Genomic DNA, 16892 nt, shown 5'->3' on the forward strand with positions numbered 1-16892 from the left:
ATCTTCATCATTCTAATGTCATCCTTGAATAATATAGGACTAGAATTAGATGCAGAAGGCTTTCGCTTCTCTTCACGGAGATGAAATAGTTCTGGGTCTGAATAACTAACTGCTATAGTCTACCCGCCATCACGCGTTCGCTCTTCTTTCAAACTACCCCGTGAGTTCTATTGGTCTGCTGCATTTAACATTCAGCAAACAACAGCTCGCGTCCCTTCTTCCAACAGTCTATTGGTGTAAGAAACGCTACAAAAATATATAATGCCCAGCAAGCTATTCCAGTCATAGCTTTTCCTGCATGCTGACTCCAAGAGCTAAGGAGCGTTTCTTAAGGAGAAAGGCCAACGGAGCACAGGTGCGCGTGCGTATTGCGCAAGAGACAGAGGCTATAAATTAGAAGCTTATTATGCATAAACCAATCATTAATTAGCTAAATATAAGGCTAACACTGCATTGAACGTATTACCTGAAAGAGGTAGGCTAGGACATCTATATATAGTCTCCCGAGTGGCGCAGTGGTCTAAGGCACTGCATCGCAGTGCTAGCTGTGCCACTAGAGATCCTGGCTCTGTCGTAGCCGGCCGTGACCTGGAGACCCCATGGGGGGCGGCGCACAATTGGCCCAGCGTCGTCCAGGGTAGGGGAGGGAATGGCCGGCAGGGATGTAGCTCAGTTGGTAGAGCATGGCGTTTGCAACGCCAGGGTTGCGGGTTCAATTCCCACGGGGGGCCAGTATGAAAATTAAAATAATGTATGCACTCACTAACTGTAAGTCGCTCTGGATAAGAGCGTCTGCTAAATGACTAAAATGTAAATGTATAGGTCTGTTACGACTGTCTGTCTTTGACAGGGTGGGACCTAAGGTGCTATAACTGATCCTATTGGTCTGTTACGACTGTCTGTCTTTGACAGGGTGGGACCTAAGGTACTACAACATCTATCATATCACCTATAACAATTTAAATGCTGTTCTGAATGTACCATGTTGTATCATAATGTAGTATGTCTATTTCATAGTACAACTATTTTCCGTTTATTTAACTAGGCAAGTCAGTTAAGAACACATTTCTTATTTACAATGACGGCCTACACCTTTAATCAATAAATTGTACAGTAAGAGCACGTTATTATACCACAGTATTGTTGAATTCAACTATTTATTCGCACTTTAATCAATATATATTGTACAGTAAGGTAATATTTAATCCCTGGGTGTTTTGATCACTGTCAATCAGTTTCATTGATCGCGTCAGATTTTTCTGTTATGTGTTTTTATTGGCTAACAGCGAGAAAGGGGGGCGGGGGGAACTACGCCCTCTGTACACTGATTGGTTGTAAATTTCGCGGACTTTGCCTTCCTAGTAACCTGAAGTGACGTCTTTGTCCGTCGTTCACCAAACGTCAGATTACAACGGCGACAGCTGCATAGCGGAGCGACCCGGTGGGTACCCAGCTAACTAACTATTTAGTTGACGTTAGCTAGCTAGCTACCCTTGTTATATATATGCATTTTGTACACTATTCACAAATAAAATAGCTAGCCATATTTGACTAGCGTGCGGTTTTGGGTTTGCCTCTTTTGCAATGTTGAACTTGTAACTTTTCCTCGAATATGTGAAAGTCAAATTTTTAACTGTGCATTAATTCAACGTTTTTTTTGTATTTACTCAAGTTCGCTCGAAATACCCTAAATGTAGTGAAACAGCAAGACCGCGTGTCACAAGACCAAGTGCACATGACCAAGACAGCTAAGTCTGCAAGCTAGCTAACTTTACGGTCAGCGCTATCTGGGATCCTTGGGACGTCCACACCCTAAACCCGTTTTACATTTTAGTCATTTAGCAGACGCTCTTATCCAGAGCGATTTACAGTTAAGTGAGTGCATACATTATTATTATATATATTTTTTCATACTGGCCCCCCGTGGGAATCGAACCCACAACCCTGGTGTTGCAAACGCCATGCTCTACCAACTGAGCTACATCCCCTGCCGGCCATTCCCTACCCTACCCTGGACGACTTGTGCGCCGCCCCATGGGTCTCCCGGTCGCGGCCGGCTACCAGAACCAGGATCTCTAGTGGCACAGCGATGCAGTGCCTTAGACCACTGCGCCACTCGGGAGACAACTACAAAACCCGTAACTTAACTACAGATAGAACAATGAGATTTAGTTATACAAATCTTTGCCTTAACCATAAACAATTTCAACTTCAATTGGTGGTAGGGGACGTCCCAAGGACCCCGCATAACACGGATCCTAACCCTTTTAACACGCCAAAACACAGAATGGTTAACTTTAGCTAGCTAGTTAGCTGACCGTGGCTGGCTGCTGTTGCATCATCGAGCCAGTGACAGGGGTTGCACCCTATTCCCAATATAGTTTATTTATTAAAAACCCTCTTAGGCCTCACTCCCCCGCTATCTGAGATACCTACTGCAGCCCTCATCCTCCATACATACAACACCTGTTCTGACAGTCACATTCTGGTAAAGGTCCCCAAAGCGCGCACACATCCCTGGGTCGCTCCTCTTTTCAGTTCGCTGCAGCTAGCGACTGGAACGAGCTGCAAAAAAACACTCAAACTGGACTGTTTTTTTTTATAGTGCATTTGTAAAGTATTCAGACCCCTTGACTTTTTTTCCCACATTTTTGTTGCATTTCAGCCTTATTCTAAAATGGATTAAATAGTTTTTTCCCCTCATCCAATCTACACATCAATACCCCATAATGACAAAGCAAAGCAGGCTTTTAGAATTTTTAGCAAATGTATTTAAAATAAAAAAACTGAGCATAAACCAAAGCCATGAGGTCGACGGAATTGTCCATTGATCTCCAAGACCGGATCATGTCGAGGCACAGATCTGGTGGAGGCGCTCCCCATCCAACCTGACAGAGCTTGAGAGGATCCGCAGAGAAGAATGGGAGAAACTCCCCAAATACAGCTGTGCCAAGCTTGTAGCGTCATACCCAAGAAGACTCGAGGCTGTAATCGCTGCCAAAGGTGCTTCAACAAAGTACAGAGTAAAGGGTCTGAATACTTATGTAAATGTGATATTTCAGTTTTTTTATTTGTAATACATTTGCGAAAATGTATAAAAACCTTTTGCTTTGTCATTACAGGGTATTGTGTGTGTGTAGATTGATGAGAGAAAAAACAATTTAATCAATTTTAGAATAAGGCTGTAACGTAACAAAATGTGGAAAAAGTGAAGGGGTCTGAATACTTTCCGAAAGCACTGTCTCCATCTCTTCATTCAAAGACTCAATCATGGACACGCTTACTGACAGTTGTGGCTCCTTCGCGTGAATTATTGTTGTCTCTACCTTCTTGCCCTTTGTGCTGTTGTCTGTGCCCAATAATGTTTGTACCATGTCTTGTGCTGCTACCATGTTGTGTTGCTACCATGCTGTTGTCATGTGGTGTTGCTACCATGTTGTGTTGCTACCATGCTGTTGTCATGTGGTGTTGCTATCTTGTTGTGTTGCTACCATGTTGTGTTGCTACCATGCTGTTGTTATGTTGTGTTGCTACCATGCTGTGTTGTCATGTTGTGTTGTCATGTTGTGTTGCTACCATGTTGTTGCTATGCTGTGTTGTCATGTTGTGTTGCTACCATGCTGTGTTGTCATGTTGTGTTGCTACCATGTTGTTGCTATGCTGTGTTGTCATGTTGTGTTGCTACCATGTTGTTGCTATGCTGTGTTGTCATGTTGTGTTGCTACCATGATGTGTTGTCATGTTGTGTTGCTACCATGCTGTGTTGTCATGTTGTGCTGCTACCATGTTGTTGCTATGCTGTGTTGTCATGTTGTGTTGCTACCATGTTGTTGCTATGCTGTGTTGTCATGTTGTGTTGCTACCATGCTGTGTTGTCATGTTGTGTTGCTACCATGTTGTTGCTATGCTGTGTTGTCATGTTGTGCTGCTACCATGTTCTTGCTATGCTGTGTTGTCATGTTGTGTTGCTACCATGCTGTGTTGTCATGTTGTGTTGCTACCATGTTGTTGCTATGCTGTGTTGTCATGTTGTGTTGCTACCATGATGTGTTGTCATGTTGTGTTGCTACCATGATGTGTTGTCATGTTGTGTTGCTACCATGCTGTGTTGTCATGTTGTGTTGCTACCATGATGTGTTGTCATGTTGTGTTGCTACCATGCTGTGTTGTCATGTTGTGTTGCTACCATGTTGTTGCTATGCTGTGTTGTCATGTTGTGTTGCTACCATGATGTGTTGTCATGTTGTGTTGCTACCATGCTGTGTTGTCATGTTGTGTTGCTACCATGTTGTTGCTATGCTGTGTTGTCATGTTGTGTTGCTACCATGTTGTTGCTATGCTGTGTTGTCATGTTGTGTTGCTACCATGCTGTGTTGTCATGTTGTGTTGCTACCATGTTGTTGCTATGCTGTGTTGCTACCATGTTGTGTTGCTACCATGTTGTTGCTATGCTGTGTTGTCATGCTGTGTTGCTACCATGTTGTTGCTATGCTGTGTTGTCATGTTGTGTTGCTACCATGTTGTTGCTATGCTGTGTTGTCATGTTGTGCTGCTACCATGTTGTTGCTATGCTGTGTTGTCATGTTGTGTTGCTACCATGATGTGTTGTCATGTTGTGTTGCTACCATGCTGTGTTGTCATGTTGTGTTGCTACCATGTTGTTGCTATGCTGTGTTGTCATGTTGTGTTGCTACCATGTTGTTGCTATGCTGTGTTGTCATGTTGTGTTGCTACCATGCTGTGTTGTCATGTTGTGTTGCTACCATGTTGTTGCTATGCTGTGTTGTCATGTTGTGTTGCTACCATGTTGTTGCTATGCTGTGTTGCTACCATGTTGTTGCTACCATGCTGTGTTGTCATGCTGTGTTGCTACCATGCTGTGTCGTCATGTTGTGTTGCTACCATGCTGTGTTCTCTCTTTATGTAGTGTTGTGGTGTCTCTCTTTATGTAGTGTTGTGGTGTCTCTCTTTATGTAGTGTTGTGGTGTCTCTCTTTATGTAGTGTTGTGGTGTCTCTCTTTATGTAGTGTTGTGGTGTCTCTCTTTATGTAGTGTTGTGGTGTCTCTTTATGTAGTGTTGTGGCGTCTCTCTTTATGTAGTGTTGTGGTCTCTCTCTTTATGTAGTGTTGTGGCGTCTCTCTTTATGTAGTGTTGTGGCGTCTCTCTTTATGTAGTGTTGTGGCGTCTCTCTTTATGTAGTGTTGTGGCGTCTCTCTTTATGTAGTGTTGTGGCGTCTCTCTTTATGTAGTGTTGTGGCGTCTCTCTTTATGTAGTGTTGTGGCGTCTCTCTTTATGTAGTGGTGTTGTGGCGTCTCTCTTTATGTAGTGGTGTTGTGGCGTCTCTCTTTATGTAGTGGTGTTGTGGCGTCTCTCTTTATGTAGTGGTGTTGTGGCGTCTCTCTTTATGTAGTGGTGTTGTGGCGTCTCTCTTTATGTAGTGGTGTTGTGGCGTCTCTCTTTATGTAGTGGTGTTGTGGCGTCTCTCTTTATGTAGTGGTGTTGTGGCGTCTCTCTTTATGTAGTGGTGTTGTGGCGTCTCTCTTTATGTAGTGGTGTTGTGGCGTCTCTTTATGTAGTGGTGTGGCGTCTCTTTATGTAGTGGTGTGGTGTCTCTCTTTATGTAGTGGTGTTGTGGCGTCTCTCTTTATGTAGTGGTGTTGTGGCGTCTCTCTTTATGTAGTGGTGTTGTGGCGTCTCTCTTTATGTAGTGGTGTTGTGGCGTCTCTCTTTATGTAGTGGTGTTGTGGCGTCTCTCTTTATGTAGTGTTGTGGCGTCTCTCTTTATGTAGTGGTGTTGTGGCGTCTCTCTTTATGTAGTGGTGTTGTGGCGTCTCTCTTTATGTAGTGGTGTTGTGGCGTCTCTCTTTATGTAGTGGTGTTGTGGCGTCTCTCTTTATGTAGTGGTGTTGTGGCGTCTCTCTTTATGTAGTGGTGTTGTGGCGTCTCTCTTTATGTAGTGGTGTTGTGGCGTCTCTTATGTAGGTGTTGTGGCGTCTCTCTTTATGTAGTGTTGTGGCGTCTCTCTTTATGTAGTGGTGTTGTGGTGTCTCTTTATGTAGTGGTGTGGTGTCTCTCTTTATGTAGTGTTGTGGCGTCTCTCTTTATGTAGTGGTGTTGTGGCGTCTCTCTTTATGTAGTGGTGTTGTGGCGTCTCTCTTTATGTAGTGGTGTTGTGGCGTCTCTCTTTATGTAGTGGTGTTGTGGCGTCTCTCTTTATGTAGTGGTGTTGTGGCGTCTCTCTTATGTAGTGGTGTTGTGGCGTCTCTCTTTATGTAGTGGTGTTGTGGCGGCTCTCTTTATGTAGTGGTGTTGTGGCGTCTCTCTTTATGTAGTGGTGTTGTGGCGTCTCTCTTTATGTAGTGGGGTTGTGGCGTCTCTCTTTATGTAGTGGTGTTGTGGCGTCTCTCTTTATGTAGTGGTGTTGTGGCGCTCTCTTTATGTAGTGGTGTTGTGGCGTCTCTCTTTATGTAGTGGTGTTGTGGTGTCTCTCTTTATGTAGTGTTGTGTTTTGTCCTACATTTGTAGTTTTAATCCCAGCCCCGTCCCCCAGCAGGATGCCTTTTGCCTTTTGGTAGGCCGTCATTGTAAATAAGAATTTGTTCTTAACTGATTTGCCTAGTTAAATAAAGGTTAATTAAAAATAGAAATGGTGCATTACTTTCACCAGGGCCATAGGGTTTTGGTCAATGTAGGACTAGTGTGCCATTTAGGTTTGCTGATGTAGATAATGTCATGGTAAACACACGACACAGCAGTTCCATCGATCTGCTATTTGTCTAGTTATCTAGCTAGTTAATGAGTAATTGTTGTCATGAAGCCTGGTTAGCTGTGTCTGTGTAACTGGATGGTTTTAGTTGACCAGTGTCTTGGCTGAGCTCTTATCAAAGTACCTGTGGTCAAACGTTAACCGGACCGGACCGGACTGGAGCTCTTTATTGACCAGAGTGTGGACAAACAGAGAAATGCTTACGGGCCGTTCCCAACAACGCAGAGAGAAAGAAAATAGGAAAGTAAAACGAGTAATAACTAGCTAGGTTTCCATCCAATTGGCGACCAGATTTTCATGGCAATATTCAAACATCCACATGAAGGAAAGATGCCCATTTTCCCACCAGTGGTGTTTCCACCAAACGGACTTTTTTGTGGATAAAAGTCAGTGTGGGATGACGTATTGTGTGCACTGTGATGTTTCGTGTAAGTTTTCATGTACCAAAAAACAAATCTAAAGTTCAATGTGTTTCCATGGCATTTGTTTTTAGTTGTGTCACAAACTGTTGAGTTAAATAGCAGACGTTCCTCCTCTGGTCTTGGCACGTGCGCTCCAGCCAACAGCGCTCAGATACAGTGTGGGCAGGCTAGTCTACATGATGAGATTATTATGGATTGACTACGGCGATATTTGTCAAACGGCAGTTTGATTTGATTGTCAGCTTACCTTGTAAAAATATATATATATATATATTTAAAATGGTACATTCCGCCAATAGAACAGAGGGTAGAGATTTGATTTACTCACTGCCGTAGTTTCATCGGGTCTGGGGGTCAGGAGGTCAACCATGGACAGGGGAGGGAGGCAGGGCTGGGATGGACGGACAGGAGTGGACAGGGGAGGGAGGGGAGGCAGGGCTGGGATGGACGGACAGGAGTGGACAGGGGAGGGGAGGGGAGGCAGGGCTGGGATGGACGGACAGGAGTGGACAGGGGAGGGGAGGCAGGGATGGACGGACAGGAGTGGACAGGGGAGGGGGAGGCTGGGATGGACGGACAGGAGTGGACAGGGGAGGGGAGGCAGGGCTGGGATGGACGGACAGGGAGGGGAGGGGAGGGGAGGCAGGGCTGGGATGGACGGACAGGAGTGGACAGGGAGGGGGAGGCAGGGCTGGGATGGACGGACAGGAGTGGACAGGGAGGGGAGGCAGGGCTGGGATGGACGGACAGGAGTGGACAGGGGAGGAGGGGAGGCAGGGATGGACGGACAGGAGTGGACAGGGAGGGGGGAGGCTGGGATGGACGGACAGGAGTGGACAGGGAGGGGAGGCAGGGCTGGGATGGACGGACAGGAGTGGACAGGGGAGGGGAGGCAGGGCTGGGATGGACGGACAGGAGTGGACAGGGAGGGGAGGCAGGGCTGGGATGGACGGACAGGAGTGGACAGGGAGGGAGGGGAGGCAGGGCTGGGATGGACGGACAGGAGTGGACAGGGGAGGGGAGGGGAGGCAGGGCTGGGATGGACGGACAGGAGTGGACAGGGGAGGGAGGCAGGGCTGGGATGGACGGACAGGAGTGGACAGGGGAGGAGGGGGAGGCAGGGCTGGGATGGACGGACAGGAGTGGACAGGGGAGGGGAGGCAGGGATGGACGGACAGGAGTGGACAGGGAGGGGAGGCTGGGATGGACGGACAGGAGTGGACAGGGGAGGGGAGGCAGGGCTGGGATGGACGGACAGGGAGTGGAAGGGGAGGGAGGCAGGGCTGGGATGGACGGACAGGAGTGGACAGGGAGGGGAGGCAGGGCTGGGATGGACGGACAGGAGTGGACAGGGGAGGGAGGCAGGGCTGGGATGGACGGACAGGAGTGGACAGGGGAGGGGAGGCAGGGCTGGGATGGACGGACAGGAGTGGACAGGGGAGGGAGGGGAGGCAGGGCTGGGATGGACGGACAGGAGTGGACAGGGGAGGGAGGCAGGGCTGGGATGGACGGACAGGAGTGGACAGGGGAGGGGAGGGGAGGCAGGGATGGACGGACAGGAGTGGACAGGGGAGGGGAGGCAGGGCTGGGATGGACGGACAGGAGTGGACAGGGGAGGGGAGGGGGGGCAGGGATGGACGGACAGGAGTGGACAGGGGAGGGGAGGCTGGGATGGACGGACAGGAGTGGACAGGGGAGGGGAGGCAGGGCTGGGATGGACGGACAGGAGTGGACAGGGGAGGGGAGGCAGGGCTGGGATGGACGGACAGGAGTGGACAGGGGGGGAGGCAGGGCTGGGATGGACGGACAGGAGTGGACAGGGGAGGGGAGGGGAGGCAGGGCTGGGATGGACGGACAGGAGTGGACAGGGGAGGGGAGGGAGGCAGGGCTGGGATGGACGGACAGGAGTGGACAGGGGAGGGGAGGGGAGGCAGGGCTGGGATGGACGGACAGGAGTGGACAGGGGAGGGGAGGCAGGGATGGACGGACAGGAGTGGACAGGAGGGGAGGCAGGGCTGGGATGGACGGACAGGAGTGGACAGGGGAGGGGAGGCAGGGCTGGGATGGACGGACAGGAGTGGACAGGGGGGAGGGAGGGAGGCAGGGCTGGGATGGAGGGACAGGAGTGGACAGGGGAGGGGAGGGGAGGCAGGGCTGGGATGGACGGACAGGAGTGGACAGGGGAGGGAGGCAGGGCTGGGATGGACGGACAGGAGTGGACAGGGGGAGGGAGGCAGGGCTGGGATGGACGGACAGGAGTGGACAGGGGAGGGGAGGGGAGGCAGGGCTGGGATGGAGGGACAGGAGTGGACAGGGGAGGGGAGGGAGGCAGGGCTGGGATGGACGGACAGGAGTGGACAGGGGAGGGGAGGCAGGGCTGGGATGGACGGACAGGAGTGGACAGGGGAGGGGAGGGGAGGCAGGGCTGGGATGGACGGACAGGAGTGGACAGGGGAGGGGAGGCAGGGCTGGGATGGACGGACAGGAGTGGACAGGGGAGGGGAGGGGAGGCAGGGCTGGGATGGGATGGGATGGACGGACAGGAGTGACACGTATGCCTGCACCACTGTGAGATATATAAATATATATATATATATATATATATATATAACCCTGTTGGTTAAACATGGCTGTTATATATATATATATATATATAACCCTGTTGGTTTAAACATGGCTGGTCCAGTGATATGGTATGCACACCAGATACCCTTCCTAAATATTCCCAACAACTGATATTTAGAGGTGATGACGATAGATACTCTTGAATCTTATTTGGAATAGTTTAACTGACTGTCTCTGTCTGCCATAGTTTAACTGACTGTCTCTGTCTGCCATAGTTTAACTGACTGTCTCTGTCTGCCGTAGTTTAACTGACTGTCTCTGTCTCTGTCTGCCATAGTTTAACTGACTGTCTGTGTCTCTGTCTGCCATAGTTTAACTGACTGTCTCTGTCTGGCATAGTTTAACTGACTCTGTCTGTCTGCCATAGTTTAACTGACTGTCTCTGTCTGCCATAGTTTAACTGACTGTCTCTGTCTGCCATAGTTTAACTGACTGTCTGTGTCTCTGTCTGTCATGGTTTAACTGACTGTCTCTGTCTGCCATAGTTTAACTGACTGACTGTCTCTGTCTGCCATAGTTTAACTGACTGTCTCTGTCTGCCATAGTTTAACTGACTGTCTCTGTCTGCCATAGTTTAACTGACTGTCTCTGTCTGCCATAGTTTAACTGACTGACTCGTCGCCATAGTTAACTAGTAGTTTAACTGACTCTGTCTGCCATAGTTTAACTGACTGTCTGTGTCTGCCATAGTTTAACTGACTGTCTCTGCCTGCCATAGTTTAACTGACTGTCTGTGTCTCTGTCTGCCATAGTTTAACTGACTGTCTCTGTCTGCCATAGTTTAACTGACTGACTCTGTCTGCCATAGTTTAACTGACTGTCTCTGTCTGCCATAGTTTAACTGACTGTCTCTGTCTGCCATAGTTTAACTGACTGTCTCTGTCTGCCATAGTTTAAGTGACTGACTCTGTCTGCCATAGTTTAACTGACTGTCTCTGTCTGCCATAGTTTAACTGACTGTCTGTGTCTCTGTCTGCCATAGTGTAACTGACTGTCTCTGTCTGCCATAGTTTAACTGACTGTCTCTGTCTGCCATAGTTTAAGTGACTGACTCTGTCTGCCATAGTTTAACTGACTGTCTCTGCCTGCCATAGTTTAACTGACTGTCTGTGTCTCTGTCTGCCATAGTTTAACTGACTGTCTCTGTCTGCCATAGTTTAACTGACTGTCTCTGTCTGCCATAGTTTAACTGACTGTCTGTGTCTCTGTCTGTCATGGTTTAACTGACTGTCTGTGTCTCTGTCTGTCATGGTTTAACTGACTGTCTGTGTCTCTGTCTGCCATAGTTTAACTGACTGTCTCTGTCTGCCATAGTTTAACTGACTGTCTCTGTCTGCCATAGTTTAACTGACTGACTCTGTCTGCCATAGTTTAACTGACTGTCTCTGTCTGCCATAGTTTAACTGACTGTCTGTGTCTGCCATAGTTTAACTGACTGTCTCTGTCTGCCATAGTTTAACTGACTGTCTGTGTCTCTGTCTGCCATAGTTTAACTGACTGTCTCTGTCTGCCATAGTTTAACTGACTGTCTGTGTCTCTGTCTGTCATAGTTTAACTGACTGTCTCTGTCTGCCATAGTTTAACTGACTGTCTGTGTCTCTGTCTGCCATAGTTTAACTGACTGTCTCTGTCTGCCATAGTTTAACTGACTGACTCTGTCTGCCATAGTTTAACTGACTGTCTCTGCCTGCCATAGTTTAACTGACTGTCTGTGTCTCTGTCTGCCATAGTTTAACTGACTGTCTCTGTCTGCCATAGTTTAACTGACTGTCTGTGTCTCTGTCTGTCATAGTTTAACTGACTGTCTCTGTCTGCCATAGTTTAACTGACTGTCTGTGTCTCTGTCTGCCATAGTTTAACTGACTGTCTCTGTCTGCCATAGTTTAACTGTCTCTGTCTGCCATAGTTTAACTGACTGTCTCTGTCTGCCATAGTTTAACTGACTGACTCTGTCTGCCATAGTTTAACTGACTGTCTGTGTCTGCCATAGTTTAACTGACTGACTCTGTCTGCCATAGTTTAACTGACTGTCTCTGTCTGCCATAGTTTAACTGTCTCTGTCTGCCATAGTTTAACTGTCTCTGTCTGCCATAGTTTAACTGTCTCTGTCTGCCATAGTTTAACTGACTGTCTCTGTCTGCCATAGTTTAACTGACTGTCTGTGTCTCTGTCTGCCATAGTTTAACTGACTGTCTCTGTCTGCCATAGTTTAACTGTCTCTGTCTGCCATAGTTTAACTGACTGTCTCTGTCTGCCATAGTTTAACTGACTGACTCTGTCTGCCATAGTTTAACTGACTGTCTGTGTCTGCCATAGTTTAACTGACTGACTCTGTCTGCCATAGTTTAACTGACTGTCTCTGTCTGCCATAGTTTAACTGACTCTGTCTGCCATAGTTTAACTGACTGTCTCTGTCTGCCATAGTTTAACTGACTCTGTCTGCCATAGTTTAACTGACTGTCTCTGTCTGCCATAGTTTAACTGACTGTCTCTGTCTGCCATAGTTTAACTGACTGTCTCTGTCTGCCATAGTTTAACTGACTGTCTGTCTGTCTGCCATATTTTAACTGACTGACTCTGTCTGCCATAGTTTAACTGACTGTCTGTGTCTGCCATAGTTTAACTGACTGTCTCTGTCTGCCATAGTTTAACTGACTGTCTCTGTCTGCCATAGTTTAACTGACTCTGTCTGCCATAGTTTAACTGTCTCTGTCTGCCATAGTTTAACTGACTGTCTGTGTCTGCCATAGTTTAACTGACTGTCTCTGTCTGCCATAGTTTAACTGACTGACTCTGTCTGCCATAGTTTAACTGACTGTCTCTGTCTGCCATAGTTTAACTGACTGTCTCTGCCTGCCATAGTTTAACTGACTGTCTCTGCCTGCCATAGTTTAACTGACTGTCTGTGTCTCTGTCTGCCATAGTTTAACTGACTGTCTCTGTCTGCCATAGTTTAACTGACTGTCTCTGCCTGCCATAGTTTAACTGACTGTCTGTGTCTCTGTCTGCCATAGTTTAACTGACTGTCTCTGTCTGCCATAGTTTAACTGACTGTCTGTGTCTCTGTCTGTCATAGTTTAACTGACTGTCTCTGTCTGCCATAGTTTAACTGACTGTCTGTGTCTCTGTCTACCATAGTTTAACTGACTGTCTCTGTCTGCCATAGTTTAACTGTCTCTGTCTGCCATAGTTTAACTGACTCTGTCTGCCATAGTTTAACTGACTGTCTCTGTCTGCCATAGTTTAACTGTGTCTGTCTGCCATAGTTTAACTGACTGTCTGTGTCTCTGTCTGTCATAGTTTAACTGACTGTCTCTGTCTGCCATAGTTTAACTGTCTCTGTCTGCCATAGTTTAACTGACTGTCTCTGTCTGCCATAGTTTAACTGTCTCTGTCTGCCATAGTTTAACTGACTCTCTGACCTTCTGTCTGTGTGTAGATCAGTACCAGTCACCATCATGTCTCATAGCGATGATACCAGTCACCATGTCAGCAAGGACATGTGGGAGTCTCACAACAAGATGATGCTGGAGCCACTCCGCTCCAACGACTCTGAGGTACGAAACACGGGGGGAGGGGGGGGAGAGGGGGCGGAGAAGGGGTGTGTGTGTGTGTGTGTGTGAGGCCGGGATTGAACCGATCGCCCTTTGTCGACAATGCGTATTTTTAAAGGCAATGTTCGCGGAGACCGCATTCACAGTATAAACACTTATGTAAGCTCAGTTGGAAATCACCTTTCAAATGGAGCATTGTTGACAGGGATCTGATTGATTCCTGGCCTGAGTGTGAGTGTTAAATAAGGGTATTTGTGTGTGTGTGTGTGTGTGTGTGTAGCCAGGTTTACATATTCTAAAATCCTCATGAAGAAAATATGTACATTTTCCCACCAACGGTGTTTCCACCAAACGGACTTGTTGCTGATAAAAAAATCAGTGGGTGACGACATAGTGACCACAAAATGTACCTTTTTTCGCTTTTAAGTTTTCATGTACCGAATAAAAATCTAAAGTTCAATGTGTTTTCATTGCATTTTCAACTCTACAAATAGTTCTGTCATCAAAACTATTGCGTCAAGGCGCCACAGGCTGACATTACCTTTCAATTACCTTTTCAATGTTGAGATTTGTTGGTATTTTGGTCCATTTTTAGTATTTTCAAAAAAGTAAACATTTTCAAAAATTTGACAAATGTATATTTTCTTTAATTTATGCTACTACCGTCCATGAAGAATGAATTTTAACCATTTTAAAATTGACATTCAGTCATTGGCCAGTTTGAGGTACACCCCCCCCGTTCATGAACATGGAATGGTTCGCTCCTACGGACAGTGAGTCACATGACTTGCTATATAAAGCACAGACAGACGGCCATCGAGGGATTCAGTTACTGAGCGTGGCGTGATCGTCGGCGCCAGGCGTTTCCGGATCCAGTACCTCCAGAAACGGCCGCCCTCCTGGGCTTTTCACGCAAGGACAGCGTCTAGGGTTTACCGAGAATGGTGCGACAAACAAAAAAACCATCCAGTCAGCGGCCCACAGTCCTGTGGGAGAAAACAGCATTGTTGACGAGAGAGGTCGAAGGAGAATGTCAAGAATCGTCCAAGATAACAGGCGGAGCCACAAACAGTCGGGTTCCACTCCGATCAGCTAAAAACAAGTGTTGCAAGCGATCACCAACACTGGACAACTCTGATGGCAGAGTCAGGATTTGGCGTAAGCATTATGGGTCCATGGACCTGGTGTCAACGGTACAGGCTGGTGGTGTAATGGTGAGGGGAATGTTTTCCACACGTTAGGTCTCTTGATACACTGTGGCGTTCAATCGTTGCTCAGCAGGTATCTGAACAGTGTTGCTGACCAATAGAGTATCTTTGGGATGAGATGGAACGGGCTGTTGGCAGCGTGATGAATGTACCACCGTTCAATCTGCAGCACCTGTGTGATGCCGTTGCGTCAGCATGGAACAACATCCCTGTGGAATGTTTTCCGAACACCTTGTAGAATCAATGGCCCGAAGAATTCAGGTTGTTCTGGAGGCAAAGGGGGGGGTCCGACCCGGTACCTAATAAACTGCCTCTGGAAGCAACGTCAGCACAATAACTGTTCGTCGGTAGCTTCATGAAATGGGTTTGGCCGAGCAGCTGCACACAAGCCTAAGATCACCATGCGCAATGCCAAGCGTCAGCTGGAGTGGTGTAAAGCTCGCCGCCATTGGATTCAGTGGAAACGCGTTCTCTGGAGTGATGAATTACACTTCACCATCTGGCAGTCTGATGGACGAATCTGTGTTTTGCGGATGCCAGGAGAACGCTACCTGCCCGAATGCATAGTGCCAACTGTAAAGTTTGGTGGAGGAGGAATACTGGTCTGGGGCTGTTTTTCATGGTTCGGGCTAGGCCCCTTAGTTCCAGTGAAGGGGAAATCTTAATGCTACAGCATACAATGACATTCTAGAGTATTCTGTTCTTCCAACTTTGTGGCAACAGTTTGGTGAAGGCCCTTTCCTGTTTCAGCATGACAATGCCCCTGTGCACACAGCGAGGTCCATACAGAAATGGTTTGTCGAGATCGGTGTGGAAAAACTTGACTGGCCTGCACAGAGCCCTGACCTCAACCCCCATCGAACACCTTTGGGATGAATTGGAACGCCGACTGCAAGCCAGGCCTAATCGCCCAACATCAGTGTCCGACCTCACTAATGATCTTGTGGCTGAATGGAAGCAAGTCCCCGCAGCAATGTTCCAACATCTAGTGGAAAGCCTTCCCAGAAGAGTGGAGGCTGTTATAGCAGCAAAGGGGGGACCAACTCCATATTAATGCCCATGATTTAGGAATGAGATGTTGGACGAGCAGGTGTCCACATACTGTTGGTCATGTAGTGTATATTCTCCAGACTTGCTAAGAGGGAATTGTTGTAAAAATGTTTTATTCTAGATACACACGATGTTATCCACAATCTTGTTCTGGACAAATCCGGTCCTGGAGTGTTTTTTTTTTTAACAAAATGAAATCAAAATATTTAGGCTGACTTCATCCATTGTCCAGAAAAATGTATTTGCGCAATATTCAAATATTTAATGACATCACCTGATTTGCATATTTTTTTAAATATATAAAATATTTCTGATTTTGTTCAAAAACAAAAAAGTATTATTTGTGTCTACATTCAGTTGGTAAAAGTTGATTTGTGACATGATTTAAGGGGAACAAATGGTGCTTGGCCTTTAAATAGCAAATGTGCCAACTCTGGTCTTGCGCTATAGCCAACAGCTGGCAGATACATGCTGGTACGCTCTAATCCATAATAATCCCGTACGCTAGTCTACATGATGAGATTATTATGGATTAGAGCGAATAATATTTTAATTTGTCAAACGGCAGTCCAGCATCGATCATCACGGCACCAGAATAATACCCTGGATATTTATTGGAAAGGAGCATCAAGCTGTGGTCTCCCGAGTGGTGCAGTGGTCTAAGGCGCTGCATCGCAGTGCTAGCTGTGCCACTAGAGATCCTGGTTCGAATCCAGGCTCTGTCGTAGCCGGCCGAGACCGGGAGACCCATGGGGCGGCGCGCAATTGGCCCAGCGTCGTCCAGGGTAGGGGAGGGAATGGCCGGCAGGGGATGTAGCTCAGTTGTGGGTTCGATTCCCATGGGGGGCCAGTATGAAAAATATAAATAATGTATGCACTCACTAACTGTAAGTCAATGACTAAAATGTAAATGTAAGCTCTCATCACCGTGGCATTTTCACCATCCTGTGAAGCTCATCATAACTTATTTTCATCTGTAGCCTAAATAAACTGCATTGTTTCCCCAAGTCGTACCTGGGAGGACCACACAACATATCGTCGGGTGACTCCAAATGTACTTCAATATGATGGTTATTATACACACATTAGTGTGTGTTATGTGTTCTCCATCATAAAGAGAGAGGTGTGAGGTTGTGTGTTGTGTGTGTGTGTGTGTGTGTGTGTAGGTGTGTAGGTGTTCTCCATCATAAAGAGAGAGGTGTGTGTGTGTAGGTGTTCTCCATCATAAAGAGAGAGGTGTGTGTGTTTGTGTGTGTGTGTATGTA

The 16892-nt window shown here is 47.1% G+C and overlaps 1 protein-coding gene across 1 annotated transcript in view; it reads left to right on the forward strand.

The window, feature by feature from the left end:
- Positions 1-1406: 1406 nt before the first annotated feature.
- The window catches only part of LOC123488413 (serine hydroxymethyltransferase, cytosolic-like), a gene marked incomplete at its 3' end in the record, with an annotated part of 35945 nt that continues 20459 nt past the window's right edge, over positions 1407-16892 (forward strand). The window contains exons 1-2 of the mRNA XM_045219330.1: positions 1407-1441; positions 13255-13372. Coding sequence (XP_045075265.1) covers positions 13274-13372 — 99 coding nt within the window. The remainder of the gene's footprint in view (positions 1442-13254; positions 13373-16892) is intronic.

Source organism: Coregonus clupeaformis, unplaced genomic scaffold, assembly GCF_020615455.1.
Source record: "Coregonus clupeaformis isolate EN_2021a unplaced genomic scaffold, ASM2061545v1 scaf2281, whole genome shotgun sequence".
NCBI classification, from domain to species: domain Eukaryota; kingdom Metazoa; phylum Chordata; class Actinopteri; order Salmoniformes; family Salmonidae; genus Coregonus; species Coregonus clupeaformis.